Source organism: Micropterus dolomieu, linkage group LG22 (assembly GCF_021292245.1).
Source record: "Micropterus dolomieu isolate WLL.071019.BEF.003 ecotype Adirondacks linkage group LG22, ASM2129224v1, whole genome shotgun sequence".
Classification (NCBI taxonomy): Eukaryota; Metazoa; Chordata; class Actinopteri; order Centrarchiformes; family Centrarchidae; genus Micropterus; species Micropterus dolomieu.
The window spans coordinates 4523364-4538946 of NC_060171.1; the positions used below are offsets into that span (position 1 = coordinate 4523364).

At 38.3% G+C, this 15583-nt stretch overlaps 1 protein-coding gene and 1 long non-coding RNA gene across 14 annotated transcripts in view; one reads left to right on the forward strand and one right to left on the reverse strand.

Moving 5' to 3' along the window:
* The window catches only part of LOC123961830 (metabotropic glutamate receptor 8-like), a 151442-nt gene that overhangs the window by 71185 nt on the left and 64674 nt on the right, over nt 1–15583 (reverse strand). For all 13 annotated transcript variants that reach the window (XM_046037557.1, XM_046037569.1, XM_046037567.1 and 10 more), the window contains one exon: nt 2699–2834. In XM_046037557.1, the coding sequence (XP_045893513.1) occupies nt 2699–2834 (136 nt within the window). The remainder of the gene's footprint in view (nt 1–2698; nt 2835–15583) is intronic.
* On the forward strand, nt 1363–4298 carry LOC123961832. The gene is made up of 3 exons (XR_006822794.1): nt 1363–1502; nt 1943–2006; nt 4096–4298. It is a non-coding gene; the product is annotated as an uncharacterized LOC123961832 (long non-coding RNA).

A 15583-nucleotide genomic window follows, 5' to 3' on the forward strand; every position in this document is an offset into this window, starting at 1 on the left:
GTAGGTGTAAACACTGCCACCACAAAACATATGTGGAGAAACGCAAGGAGGACGCATCAAATCACTGTAATACAGACAAGTGCTGAGAAGTAAGTAGGCAGGGTTAGACCGGCAAAGTTCTGGGGGGACTGTTTAATGATTCAACTATAAATCTAAAGTTTAAAAAAATCACATCTACCTTTGCAGTTTTCACTTATTCCCACAATTTCATCCCAAAAAAATGTTGCAAAATCTGCCATTTTAGGCCGCAACAATCACAAAAAAGGCCCACAAAATCTCGGTTATTGCGCTGATATCGTGTAGTCTGAACCCGGCATAAGAGCCTGTACTCAAGCACAGCGGTGTCTTGAGCTAGATGCTAATCTCAGGATGCTAACATGCTCATAATGACAATGCTAACATGCTGATGTTTACCATTTAATAGTACAGTATTTACCATGTTCAACTTCTTATTTCATCTCATCCACTCTCATCGTGTTTTTCTTGGACATTAATATTATTCTTAATTAAATGAGTTCAAACACGAGATGATCAGTCTGCTCCTTTACATTATCATCCGTCTCCTCTCGTCTGCAAGGTCTCAGGATGAGTGATTTCTCTGTGTGTGTTTGATTCAGATCCGCAGATTAACATCAGCTGTTACACTGATATCTAGTGTGTGTGTGTGTTTGTGTGTTATGCTTCAGTTCACTCAGATAATTGGAAGCTTGTTATCTTAATCTGCATTCAACAGTTGGTGGATTAACTGATTAAATACACTGAGAACATATAGATACAGAATGTATGTGTGTGCCTGAGTGTTTGTGACTGAGTGAGAGAGAGAGAGAGAGAGAGAGAGAGAGAGAGAGCCCTGTGTTACATTTGGAGACTAATTTCAGATGAACTGGGAGGAAGTGGGAGTTATTAGTTAGTATTCACCGCAGTATTCTTCAGAACATTTTCCTGCATTTTCACTCATGCTCATACTATACTATATTTATGTTGCTTATGTTACCTATTTTCTCATATTTATGGATATTTGCTCATGACTCATGTCTTTGAATATAAAGCACATTGACTTTACTTGTAATGAAATGTGTTAAATAAAATTGGCATTGCCAACACATTATTTTCAGTTTAATTTTCTAAAACAGTAACCAAAAATTTAATTATAAAAAACAATAAAAATAAATAAACTGGAACATTTGATATAAACTTGGATTTTAAAAAGACCAACAGTATCTCAAATCAGATACTTACTTGCATAGTGCTTGACTTTCAACAGGATATTTAATTAAACACTGCAGTTGTGCACTAACCGGAAATACAAACCATTGTATGAGGGTGCGACAAGACCCACCCACTTTTTAAGACCAATAAATTATTAACTCCATTCCACGTTTTAGCTACAGCCTTGACTTCAACGCTACTGCTTCCTCAAATCCATTCCACTTTGCTCATTCAGAGTCCATATAAATGAAACTTAATTCCGTGTTTTGACTGTTCGCTCCAGCTGCACTCAAGTAAGCAAATCACCTTAGCATACCTGCTGCTCAGGTGGGTCCAATAGTGGGTTTGGCTGTGTGCTTACATACCGTCACTAAACAAGTTACTGTTCTTATTTGTTCACCTGTTGCTTTAAAAGGCATTATGTAGTCTTTGTTGCAGCATTATATTACAGTTACACTTAATTACACTATGTTGGTATAACACTAACAGTTATCTAATGTTTTTTTCTTGGCTAGCTAGCTAGCTAGCTACAGTAATGTCAACATTAATTAACCAGTGTTAGCAGCAGTTTGAATCTCAATGAGAGAAGCTAGTTGTTTTACCAGTGCCAAATCTCATCCAAAAGTGGACTTGACAAAATTATTGTTTTTTTATCTGCATGTGTACTGATTCAGCAGGGAATATGTATATGTACACCAAGTTTGAAAATACATTGGTCCCTTCTGCTCCGTAGCCAAGATGGCGACTGTGAGAAGTGTCTAACGTTCCACTCTCAACTTTTTGACTGCTCCATCCAGGTACTGCATTTTGCCATACTCCTCAGTGTGAATGCACTTATGCGCTCAAAATAGTAAGTGTGAGTAATGAAGGGCACAAATTGAGTTGAGACGCTAAATGATTATAATGTTCACCATCTTAATGTTGCATGTTAGCATGCTAAAATTTGCTAATTAGCACGAAACAAAAAGTACAGCTGAGGCGGATGTTATTAGTTCTGTAAATATCTGTTCATAAGCCAAAGTATTAGACAATAAAAAAATTTAACCTGATGATGGAGCTAGAGGACAGATTAGGGAATTACTGAAGAGCTTAAAATTAATTCTGAGGGTGACAAGAATGTATATAAAAAAATTCATGGCAATCTATTTAATACTTGTTGGACCAAAGTTGTTTTTTTCCCTCTCAAAATTCCTTACAGGGACTCTGGTTTATAATCTCATCAAATAACAGTTCATTTATTTATTTTATTTCACCCTGTTTTCACTTTCTGTAACTTTATAAATGTGAAAATCATTTAAACTGATCTGCTCATTTTCAAAAAAGTGGGGTATTGTTTTGGTAAAAATTGGTAAAATTGTTTTAGTTTTAATCAAACATTTTTAATATAAATCTCCAGGGACAGAATAAATCAATGGAATGCATCAAAATGTGCACCCATTTATTCTTTTATTATCATTCAAACTTGTGTGAAACTTTTTCAAACTTTTACCGGATGTCATCTTCGTTTGCGAACATGATGACAGCGCGAGCGTTGGGCGTCTCCAGCAGACGGAGGACGATCTTGTCGAACTCACCGGGTCTTGGCTCCCGAAGAACCTTTAGGGACTGAGCAATACAAACCCCACCTGAGAAAGAGAGAGAGAGAGAGAGAACATTTTTATACTAGTATTATATTTAAGATTTCACACAGGATTACATTTACTCATTTTGCAGACGGTGTTATCCAAAGTGACTTACATTTGAGAAACAACATACAAGCATCAACAGAGCATCAACTACTGATCAACTACAGCTGACAATACATACTAGTAAGAGCAGCAATAAATACTAGTAAGAGCAGCAATAAATACTAGTAAGAGCTCATGGTACATATCACGTCAATGGGGTAAATATCTAGGGAAGGAAGTAAGAGTTAACAAAAAAGTGCAATCAATACAAGATCATTGTAGGGGATAGAAGAAGAAGAGCACAGGAAGTGCCTGTTAGAGGTTAGGAGTTAGAGGTGTTATAAGAGGAAGTGTTCTCGGAAGAGATGAGTTTTCAAGAGCTTCTTTAAGTTAAAGAGGGACGCCCCTGCTCTGATGGCGTGTGGTAGCTCAGATTATTCTCAAAGATATTTTAGTTTGAGTTTTTGCAATTTAGTTTCTATGTGTAAGTGTTATTTTACTGTTGTTGCTGGTCAGGGTGGAGCTAACATCTGAAACATGAACAGGAGCCCTTTTAATCAAAGCTGTATTTTTAGAAACTTAATCTGTAAATGAACTATGCTGCAACATTGATTACATTTTTTTTGTAGTTGCACAAAGTGTAAAATGTCAACATCGTTAAGTTACAACATGAAAAAAAAGGATTAGTGTAGTTAAAAGTAGATGATAACTAGCTACATCAGCTGTTTTGTGTCATATAAACTGTGATATTAGTGACACAGTTTGTGCACATTCTGCAGATTACAAGCCTGCTGTGACAAACCTAACACATCACATACTGTGAAAGGAACAGACTGAAAAAAAGACTCAGGACACTGATCTGAGAACAAGGTTTGCATTGGCGAGATGTTATCTGGATAGGTGAAGCCATTGGACGGACCTGATGATTAATATTAAAAGGTTTAAAAGCAAGTTTGATTTTTCAGCTCCTTAAGAATCTGGCAAGAATTAGGCAAAACCTTTTTCCTGTGGTGACAACAGTATAGTTTGAACTCATGGTATTCTTCTTTATTACAGTTTTATGTCCTTTAACGTTGTGATCGGTTGTTCTGCTTCCTGTTCTATGGTGCCGCAATCAGCTGATTTGATGTTTTCTCTTTGTCTCCTCCTAATCACATCATTAAACTCTCTGCTTCAAACTCACTGATGACTCCGCTGCCTAAAACACACTTTGGTGAAGTTTGCGATGCTGTTCTTGTAGGGTCGCCCCTGGGAAAGACAAACAAGAGCAAGTGGAGTTCTGACGATGAACTTTGTGGCTCTGACATGAAGTGAAGTAAAGTACAGTAGAGGCTGTAAGATGTTCCAACTTAATTGGCTCTTTCAAGATGGAGCGACTTGCCGGCCGACTGTCGCAGGAAATCTCCAGGGAAAAATAAACGAGTCACAGCTGAAAATAATCATGTCTCATTCATCTGACCTCGATTGTTTCAAAGAGTCTTTTTTAAGGTGGTACAACTGGAACTAAAGACTTTAAAGATTACTGCAGCAAAGAGATAAAATAGTAAAAAGTATTTCTAAGACAGACTGCAGGTATCTCTACATTGTGTTTCTTTTGCTTCTTGCAAATTGTTGGGAAAAGTTTTTTTTTTTTCGTCAACATGCGTTTGACAAATGAAATCCGTGTTTGTTTAGTGATGTAACAAGACTGAGGGCAAGACAGCAGCACAAGTTTGTCATCATTTCCCCAGCTACCTCGTCCACATGTAATGTAGACAATGATCTGAGTCAACAGCACAGGCACCAACACAAAAGCCATGAGATAAAAGCTGAACGACAGGAACAGGAAAGAGTCTCTTTTTTCACTCATATACCACAAAGATTCAAAAACATTATGAACCGACCTCAAACTCGGTATCTCGTCACCTCGCCAAGATTGGCTGAAACCACAACTATTACATTATTTTTCTTTGGCTAAGAAGCAGGAAATGTTAAATATCAGTATCACTGCTGGAGCTTAGGGCCATTGCTGAGTAACAGTGTGAAAATAAAACAAAATGCAACACAAAGAAGTTGATTTTAGTTATTACTTTGACTGCTACAGCCAAAGTTGTAATTAACTGGAATTTTCCAACAAGAGTCTGCAATTCAAGTTCTTTATTATCATATGCACAACATTATATCAACCATTCAAGTCTCAATAATGCATAAAAATAAAATCACGTAAGTAAAGAAAGAGAACCTAAGACGTTGTGAAGAAGTTAAAATATAAAATAAAATGTTTCAACTGCAATATTTTATGTCTGCATAGATTGCAGTCATGCTAGCAGCTCTGTGAGGATGTAATTTGAGCTAAATGCTAATGTCATGCTAACAATGACAATGCTAACATGCTGATGTTTATTTAGATGACATTATTTTAGTTGGAAATAAGCTAAAGTACTGGACAAATAAAATGTTTAACCCCTGATTATTCATCTGAGAGTGACATGAATGTGTGAATTAAAATGTAATCAAATGTCATCATGGTGCTACAGGGAGAGTCGGGGGACCTCAAGTTAGTAACATTCACCTCTGGGCAGCATGAATATCTGTGCATATTTTATGACAACCTATCTTATAGTTGTTGAGCTATTTTAGTTAGGGCCAAAGTAGCGGACCGTCCTACATTACCATTCATAGAGCCACACTGCTGTCTGAAAAAAAAGGAGTGGTAAGAGCAGGCTGGACAGGATTTACAGAAGAGTAAAAGAAAAGTCCATTTTTCAGTAACACTTTTTTTATAGATCAGGAATTTTTTAATATTATTGCCAAAAGTTCCAATATAAATAACTAATAAAAGGGAAAATATAGACAGTGTGTGGTTGATACTAATTAATTAATCGAGTTCATTTCTGGTCAGAGCACAGCAGGTTAGCTGAACATACATCAATGTAAAAAGCAATCAATTAAACATCCGTGCAGTTTCCAAAAATAAATGAATTATCAATAAATATGTACTGGTGTCAATGTACTACTGTAGAACAAAATGTTCCTATAAATGACATACTTCAGAGAAAGTTATAAATGAATTACAGACCTGTAAAAAAAAAAAAATGTATTACCATCACTCCACTGCTGAAGCAGCAGTGTGGATGTAAAAATATTGTATAATATGATCGAAATGTCATGTCGGGTTGAAATTTTATCTCTGTTAAAGAAAGAGGAGCTGTGTGAGTTCAGGTCTTGTCTGTTCAGCCTGATCTCTGCGGCTCCGGGGCAAAGAATGGAGATAAAAACGTTGCTGCCATTATTATCATTATCACAGCGTCCACAGCGAGCTCAGAGGCCATCTACAGTCGCTCCCCCAAGACACGGCTTCATTCAGACGCTTTCAGGGTAAAATTGATTCCATTCTGAGCTCATTATGACATTAAACAGGCCCATCAGATTGGAGCTGCAGCGTCTCTCTTGTACAGGGATTATATTGGGATTATATACAATATTTGAAGGTATAAAGGTCAGGCCGCTGTGAGCAAGATGGCACCAGTATCATCTCACATCTTAGTGAGAGGGTATTTTCCCCCCTCTTCATTCAAACTCATCTCAGTTTTCCCGGCAACTAATTGTCTTTGAGTTTCAAAAGTTTCAAAAGCACAATTTACACCTGATGATTGATTTGGGTAAAGTGACCATTTAAAATGACTGACTGACCTGCCAGGTCACCACCAATAGGTCAAAATCATGATAGCCGTACCTCTAAAACTAGAAAATGAAAATGATTATGCTAACAAAGAACGTTAAAATGTTAACATTAGCATGATAATCTGCTTTTTGTTACCATATTAGCATGTGTTCAGACAACAGAAACAGAACATCAAGGGTTGGTGTTGGTACGGGTGTATTGTTTCAGGTACAGGTGAAACATGAAATACAATATTGGAAGTCCATAAATAACAGACTCACGAGTTTAAAGGCTTTTCTGAAACCATAACAGTCACTTGTGCCTTTTTTCACGGAAGACATTTTGATATCTCACTGTAGGTAAAGCACAGCTGAAAAGCCAGTGATGACTGAATTGAATTTAGCTGCTTCGGTTTCAGGGTCCTGGTGTTGTGCATGCTGGTGATGTCACACTGTCATGGCTTATAGGGGAACTTAAAGGAGACCTATTATGCTTTTGCGTATTTTATTTACAATGTTACAGTACACACGGAGCTACACGGAGCTGGTATTCCATATATGGTAATTTGCTCCAGTCTGTCTGTTGCACTCAGGGACAACAACAACCATGTAACATGCTTCAGGTCTTAGCCAATCAGAAGACAGCTGGCTTTGAGAGGGGGGCCTTAAAGAGACAGCAGCATCTACAGCTTGTTTCAGACAGAGGATACAGAGTCACAGAACTACAGGTACACTATAGAACTGGAAATGCAGTACATATAGGTCTCCTTTAACCTCTTAACATTCCAAGGTCCTTGGAGGCAGTTTTCGGTATGTGCACACAATTGATGTGATTTGGCTAATACGGAGCGACGCAGCAGCTTGCCGTCAAAGGGAGGTGCTGTTTTAGAAAAAATACGCTAAGACATCAAATTTAAACTTGGACTATATAAGCTTTATGCTGTGACCCAACAGTGTTTTCCAGCTAATAAGTTCCAGCTAAAGTTGTCTGCATGCATTTGTTAGCAAGCATTTTCAAGTGGAAACGAAAAAAAATGTTAGTTTTAGTGTGTTTAAACTTATATTAATCAATTCCAGTAGCACTTAAAGTGATTCTGACTTTTGGGTTAGAAACTCCAGAGTGTTATCTTTCTGAGAAGTCCAAAACCATGCATACTCCAAATGGTTCAAGAACTACATTCAATTTACTTTGGATATGCCTTGAATAGGCGATTTGCATGACTTTTACAGGAATAGTAAGAGGTTAAAAAGAACAGAGCCATTGTTTATGTGATTAGAAGAAACGTGTTGGGAAAAAAGTAATTTAAAGCTCATCAGAAGCCATGAACAAACAAAACTAGAAGTGAACAGCCATGCTAGCACTTCTGTCATGCTGTACTATGCTAAAAGCTAACGACAGAATGCTAATATGCTCAGACTGACAAAGATAACATCCTCATGTTTAGGCGCTATAATGTTTACTATTTTTCACCATCTTAGTTTAGTATTTTAGGATTTGCTACTAAGCACTAAGTAGAAGGTACATCTGATGAGAGTTTCATTTGATTTTGGGTATTTGGTCATAAACTAAACTACTGGAAAAATTGGCCTCATGATGGTGTTCAATGAAGAAAAATAAAGGGATCATCAAAGTTACTAGTATTCATCCAGATATGCATGTACCAACTTTCACAACAATCAAAAGTTGTTGAGACGTTTCACTTGTGGTGTAAAAGTGGCGCTAAAGTAAAAGTCAAAGGATTGCCAAAATCAGTAGGATTCATGCTCTGGGGACTGTGTATGTCTCCATAAAATTCTATCAGTCAGGACCACAGTGGTGGGCTGGGCGACCAACAGACAGACGTTGGCGTCCATAGATGACAATAAAATTGAAAGATGAACGACAAAAAAGCTTTACAGCACTTTTGCATCCAAAGCTACGTTTTTGGTCGAACACTCGTTTTTCAAGTTGTAGTGTTGTTGGAATTTGATCCTCTGTGTTTGTTTGTTTTTATTTGCAGCTAAATTACTTCTCTCTACTGCTTGAGCTTATTGTTTTTGGTGTTTCCAACCCTTCCTTCATGTTTAAACAACATCCATCCACCCATTCCTGCGTAGTAACTGCTCCAGAGTGAAGATTTTAATTTAAAAAATAACAACAGTCTCTGTGCTGCTGCAGCAGCACACTGCTCAATAAAGTAAAGCAGCTCTCATTTGTATGCAAATATGAGGTAAATTGTACAGAGTGAGAGATAATGTTCACCTCAGTGTGAGCTGTTAATATTTAAACCATGTGCAGATGATAACTAGTGATGACAAGTTAGTTTCAATTATTTTAAGATTTATGTTACTGTTACCTGTTTTTTTTTTTTTTTAAATCATAAGAATTACTTTTAAAAGGTACAAAGTGTACAGTTTGGCCAGACATTTAGTTTAAAACATTCAAATGAACTAACATTATCAACAGAATGTGAGGATATAATGGATCTGTCGTCATGTCAAACATGTCTATGTATTGTGTTGCAGAGATATCTCCTGAAGCTGGCATGCGGACTCATTAGCCCTGGCCCGTCCTGTGTTGTAATACCACTTAGAGGTGACTGAACGTAGCGTAGGGGAGGCATTTTTGTTAAATTCCCATTTCTCCTGGGTTTTTTTGTCGTGATTTATTTATTGTATTACTTATTTTATTTAGTATGGTGATTTTATTTCTGCTTAGAGATGGTTTGTTTGTTTGTGATTTTGAACAAAGATCTCCCTGATGTTTCATTTAAGCTTTCATGTCTGGCAATAAAAGACTGACATACTGAACATTGGCTCCTCATATTCTTCATCTAGTTTTATGTTACTCTCCTCTTTACTAGTCCAACTTGGAGTCGTAACACAGATATATATTTTACTGGTCAAACACTCATTTGAAAGATAAATTTCAAGTGAGAAAACACAACTTTGAATGTGTTTTCCAGTGAAAAAAGTAACATTTTAGATTATAAGAAGTAACAGAAACACAAACATTCAAGTACCTTTTGGTTTCTTTTATAGTTCTCTCAATCATTTCCAGACAATTGCACCTGTGTGACCTCTTTTTAGTGATGTCACCATGTTCCCAGGTCATACATTAAATCAAAGTTTCTTGTTAAGTTATATATATCTCTTTCTTTATGTCTCCATTATATGTATTTTTCAACTTTTGTGAAGCATCTTATTGTATAAAATGAAAACTAATGCCAATTCTATTAATTATTTTGAAAATTCTTTATCTCCTTAGGAAAATACCACTTGCTTTTCTCTCAGAACATCTTTTGAGTTCCACATCCTGCTCATGTTTTGTTTTTTTATGTTCTATGAAAGACTGAACCATAATAACCGTGTGGTGTTATTGCATCATATATCTTTGACAGCTGCTCTGTGGATTTTACAGCAGGAAACTAACCCCACTTTAACTTCTGACATTCATCTGTCTGTCACTGATGAATTTCCTTGTGATTCTGCTGCTGCTCTGAGACAAACGTCTGTTATTCCATAGTCTTCCTATTTTTTAACAAATCCCATAAAAGAAAGACCAAACAAATAATGTGTTAGTCCGTCCCTCAATATTTTCTGTTAATTACCCAGTCTGTGGCTCTCAGCTCCAACATAATTGGTTCTTACTGAAGTAATTCTGTAAGTAAACTGTTTTTAAAGGCTCAGGAATTTTCCTAAAACAGCTGCTCACTGTAGTTTTTATCATGACTCAAACAGAAGAAAATAGTGTATTTTCAGTAGTGGATTAATCCACATTTGATGCTCTAGTGAGAATTTACGGCAGCAGGACAGTGAATGTGGGATTGAATCAAAATAAACTACAGTGCGTGTGTTCATGGTTCGTGGCTCATTGACATGTTTTAATAGTTAGGGCCCTTTTCAGAACAACCCTCCAAAATAAATGTCCTCTGTGTTCCTTCCACTGCCACCATTTCTGCTGTCATCTTTTCCAATTTAGCAAATATTTCCTTACGGTTTGAAAGCTCTCCATGTTGTGTGTCCTCTGACAGTTATCCTACACAGCCCTTGCTCTGTAAATGGAAAACAGATAAAGTGGTGTGGACCTTGCCACACAACATTGTTTCAGCCAATGAGCAACAGGTGTGTTCTTGTGCAAGGGAGTGATGGGGGGAGGTGGGCGGTGGGAAACATTTGAACATGCTGGACTCCAGGCACAGTGAAGAAGGAGAGATGGCAGAGAAACAGCCAAAGAGGTAAAAATGTCTGGAGACACAGAAGAAAGTTATATGACCAGGCAAGGGCGAAGGTTTTTCAACGCTCGAGAAACTGGTCAATGCTGGAGATTTAAAATGCTGGGGGCGGAGCTTCTGAGGCAGCACTGAATGGAGGGGTGTATTTGGCAGTTGAGCTCAACAATCCTTCAGAATTACTTACTCTCCCTTTAACCATTAGTGGTGACAGAGGTATAAAGGCAGCCCCCATTCCCTAAATACATGTTGCAAACTCTTTATCTGTAATGGATTTATAAGAATGTGGAGACATTTCGCCATTAACTTTATCTTCATAGATCTCACTGATGATGAACTATGTTGAGGCTCTGCTGACCTCACTCTCTGACTTCTGACATCCCTCAACGCAACAGAGTAAACCAAACTCTCCTCTCATACTCTACTACAGAAAGTTTTTGATACACAGCCAGCGCTTTGAGATTTTTATCTCTCCAAAATAATTTCACTTGTTCAACTTCAATGCCGCTTTTCATGTTGTATGAAATATGATGCAGTTCTATGGGCCCTCTGAAGTGCACTGCCACTGTTTTGCCACTGAAACATAAAGAAAGAATCTATAAATCTAAAGTTTAAATGTAGAACTAAAGCAATGTCCAATCATAAAACAGTTTAACACATTCAAAGTTTTCCCATCTTTACATGCTGCTTCCTGTCCGTCAGGAAGTCTGTGATCCACCTGCAGGTGGAGTCAGGCACGTTCAGCCGAGAGAGCTTGTCCTGCAGCATGGCGTGGTTGATGGTGTTCAAAGCAGAGCTGAAATCCACAAACAGGATCCTGGTGTAGGTTCCAAGGGAGTCCAGGTGCTGAAAGGTTGAAGTGAAGGGCCATGTTTACTGCGTCGTCTACAGACCTGTTGGCTCTGTAGGTGAACTGCAGGGGGTCCAGAAGTGGGTCTGTGATTGATTTAAGGTGGGACAACACAAGGCGCTCAAAGGACTTCATTACCACAGAGGTCAGGGCGACGGGTCTGTAGTCATTTAGTCCTTGGTTTCTTGGGGACAGGGATGATGGTGGAGGCTTTGAAGCAGGCCGGCACATGGCATATCTCCAGGGAGGTGTTAAAAATGTCTGTGAACACCGAAGACAGCCGATCGGCACAGTGCTTCAGGGTGGAGGGGGAGACCGAGTCTGGCCCAGCTGCCTTATGGTGTTTCTGCCTCCTGAATAGTCTGTTGACTTCCCTCTCTGAGATGGAGAGAGGGGGAGGGGGTGGAACTGGCCAGCTCTGAGGACTGAGGGGAGGAGATGGAGCACTGGGGCTGAAGCTGAGCGGAGGAGTCACGGGGGATGGTGTCCGATTGACTCTCAAAGCGGCAGTAGAACTGGGTCAGCTCATTTGCCAGGCGAGAGTCGTTGTAAGTTTGTAGTTTGTGATGTGTCTGAACCACCTCCAGACATTCTCGTTTGCAGAGAACTGGACATTTACTTTCAGTTCAATTATTATTATTATTGTTGTTGTTGTTGTTGTTGTTGTTGTTGTCGTCATTTCATTTTGCACTTTCCTCATATATATTTCTCTTTTATCCCGCTTTTTTTTTTTAAATTGATGTAAATTTTTAATTGCTTTTGGATATGGCAAGTTTTTTCTTCTTCCCAAGAAATTGACAAGTGTTTCAAAAATGTCTTTGGCTGTGATTTAATATTATTATTATTATTATTATTATTATTATTATTATTATTAATTAATTTCTTGTTATTTAATCATTCTTATATGTTTCAATTAAAATTTATTGTTGGATGTTTCTGTTTTACAAATATTCGAAATAAACAATTAATAAATGATATAAAATAAATGAATAATAAATATGAGTATTACCAGCTGTTAAAACCAGTACAGGTCTAGAGATAAAGGAAGCTACATAGCCTATAGCTGATGTAGTCAAGCAAGTTCAGCCATTTCAGTTAAGTGACACAAAAATAATAAACCGTTACAAGCTTTTGTGCAAAGATCAAGTAACCGATAATCAACAATAATATAAATAAACATGAGGTGGAGAACAAAGGGGGAAAAGGGAAGGGCGCCAAATCAACAAAAAAAGGAACACACCTTCCTTGCCCAACAGATCCCTGCCATCTCTCTTACAGCCGAAATAGCTTAAAGAAATCCCACTTCTCTATATTAATCCAACCTGCAAAAAATGAAACATGTGTTAGCAGCCACCCACAAAACTTAGTGTCCATATACACTGTCAAAACTACTTGGACGTTGTGCCGAAATAAGAAATGTAGCCTAAGGAAAGAAATAAACCAAACTAGATCTACTGACCAGTTCCCGAAGTCACTGAACTAGAGCCTCGAGCCAGTTACATTAATTTATAACACACACAACCTAAGTTACACAACTACTAACATGAACACGGAAAGAGGCACAGAGGCAGACTGCTCAGGTTAAATCACAGCTGCCTCTGGCATTTTCACAAGGTGACACTTCATCTTGCGCAATCACTTGGTGTGACATAGCAGAGGGCCGGATAATCGAAAACGGGGAAGACCGAGATCCAGACCAGGTGGTTGATGGAGGCGTTGACCAAAGAGGGAATTGGGATAACTGGTGACCTTAAACAGGAAAGAAAACTGTCCTACAGCAACATATTACAAAGAGCTGTCAGCCGCTGACTGTAACACCAGCAATGAAGGCACTTTAAGTATTAGGACAGGATTCATCTGGAAAGCATTGCCCGTTTTATCTAAATTATATTTTATAAAGTGAAAAAATGTTGTTTTCTTCTCCATTAGGCCATTAGATCAGTTATATGAGGGTAGCCGACCCTGCAGCCTGAATTCATATCTGACCTTAGGCTCCCATTTCAGCAGTGGCAGGTTCTTCATCTGCTAAACCTTTTTTTTCTGTGTAGCCTACATACAAGCATCCAGTGAGGATTGTGTCGGCATTGATTGGTTCATAATGATCAGGTTTGGCAAATTTCCAACCTTATCACCAGATAGATATTATATAGCTATTGATATTGGGCAATTCTGCAAAACCCCAGATTAAGTTCAATTATATTTTATAAACAAAGAGTGCCTGATAATAAACACCTTTACCTGTAGTCTAAAGCTAAAGAGAGTGTGAAAAACCAGGCTGGCTCTCCACAGAATCTGCAGACAACCATTGCAGATAAATGTGGAAATAATAAAGATGGACACACGCGACATGATTTTAATGAGGTTTAGCTTCAGCCGAGACTTTTCCAATAGAGGAAAACCACAGTGGAAAATCAGCTGCTAAGGCTTCTCCTACTGCGCTCAAATCCACTAAATTAACTTTGGATGACAAAGTGGGAAACAGTCAGTTAACAGACGCCACATAATATGTTTACACTCCAATGTGCAGCACACACACTCACACACAGATGTGATAATGTGGGAATGTGCTCCCATTTCCTGGGAAACAGATAAGGAAATCCCTGCTGCTTCTCACAGGCTGAGGATTTGGTTTAAGCTCTGCAGGGAACATCTCTGCTATAAGCTGCTGCACTGAACTGAAGGAGTTAATTCCTACAGATATATGTGTTTTAAAAAAGGAAATTGGAAAATCACCACCTGGAGCTCATCATTCAGCATTTCTTTAAGGAAAGTTAAAGTGTTATCATTTAGACTGATGTTACCTGCAATATGCTGAATAGATGTGACACTGAATATTTTGAATCTGGTGTCACCTCTTCTATTCTTTCTTTCTTCAGTCTTTATTTTGGAACTTCTAAATTGCTGCCACAGTGATAAATCCGTTCACCAAAATTTCACAAAAATCCCTGCAAATCTGAAAAGACTGAAAACAAAACTAAGCAAAGGCTGCTAAACAATGACAAAACATTTACCTACATCTGCTTGTTTAATACACTTTTCACTACGGGGAAATTAAGGTAGGACTTCTTTAATGTCACAGGTTTTATGCAGGTGGATCTTCAAAATGAAATGCACATAATGATAGATAATAAGAGGCACAGGTTGTTTTTTTTAAGTGTGCTTGGATGCGTACGTGCTTGAGTTAATGTGAAAAATGTTAAAAACGGTAACATTCCACCAACTGTTCGTTAACTCCATTCATCAGGTTTGAAGTTAAATAGAAACCACTGTAACAGCACAAAAACATAACGTGATTAACATAACATTATTTAACTGTTTAACCCAACAGTTAAATAATGAAAAAAAACTTGTTCCTTCTACATTTGTCATAAAATATACTTTAAAATATACTTCAGGGACTGTCTTCTGTCATTAAAGATGTAAATATAGTAAATATCAAGCCTGTCCTGTGTTGACTGTGCAGCAGCTTATCACAACCCTTTACATTATTGTTAAGCCGCAACCTCTAGTGGTCTTTTTTTAATTAAGACAGCAGCAAATCATGTGACTTCTGTTTCTGTGAGGACAGCTGCATTCCAACACGGACCAGGGTGAGTTATAACAATGACAAATCCTGGTTCACTGCTAAGCTCAGACAGCTGAGGCTGGAAAAGGAAGAGGCGTTTAGGAGTGGCGACCAGGCCAGATTTAAGGAGTAAAAGTACAGGTTTAGCAAGGCGGTGCGAGATGCTAAACAGTTGTACGCAGAGAGACTACACCAGTTCTCAAAAAAATGACACTGCTTCTGGAGAGGCTTCAGACAGATCGCCAGCTACAAACCTAAATCCCCCCACTCCATGAACGACTCACGCCTTGCCAATGAGTTGAACCAGTTTTACTGTTGCTTTGAAAGACAATGGGACAGATCTGACACCATCCCCCGTCACACCACTGATCACACCACAGTCCACCATCTCATCGACCACCTCCTCTCCCCCCCCCCCCCCCCCCCCCCCCCCCCCCCC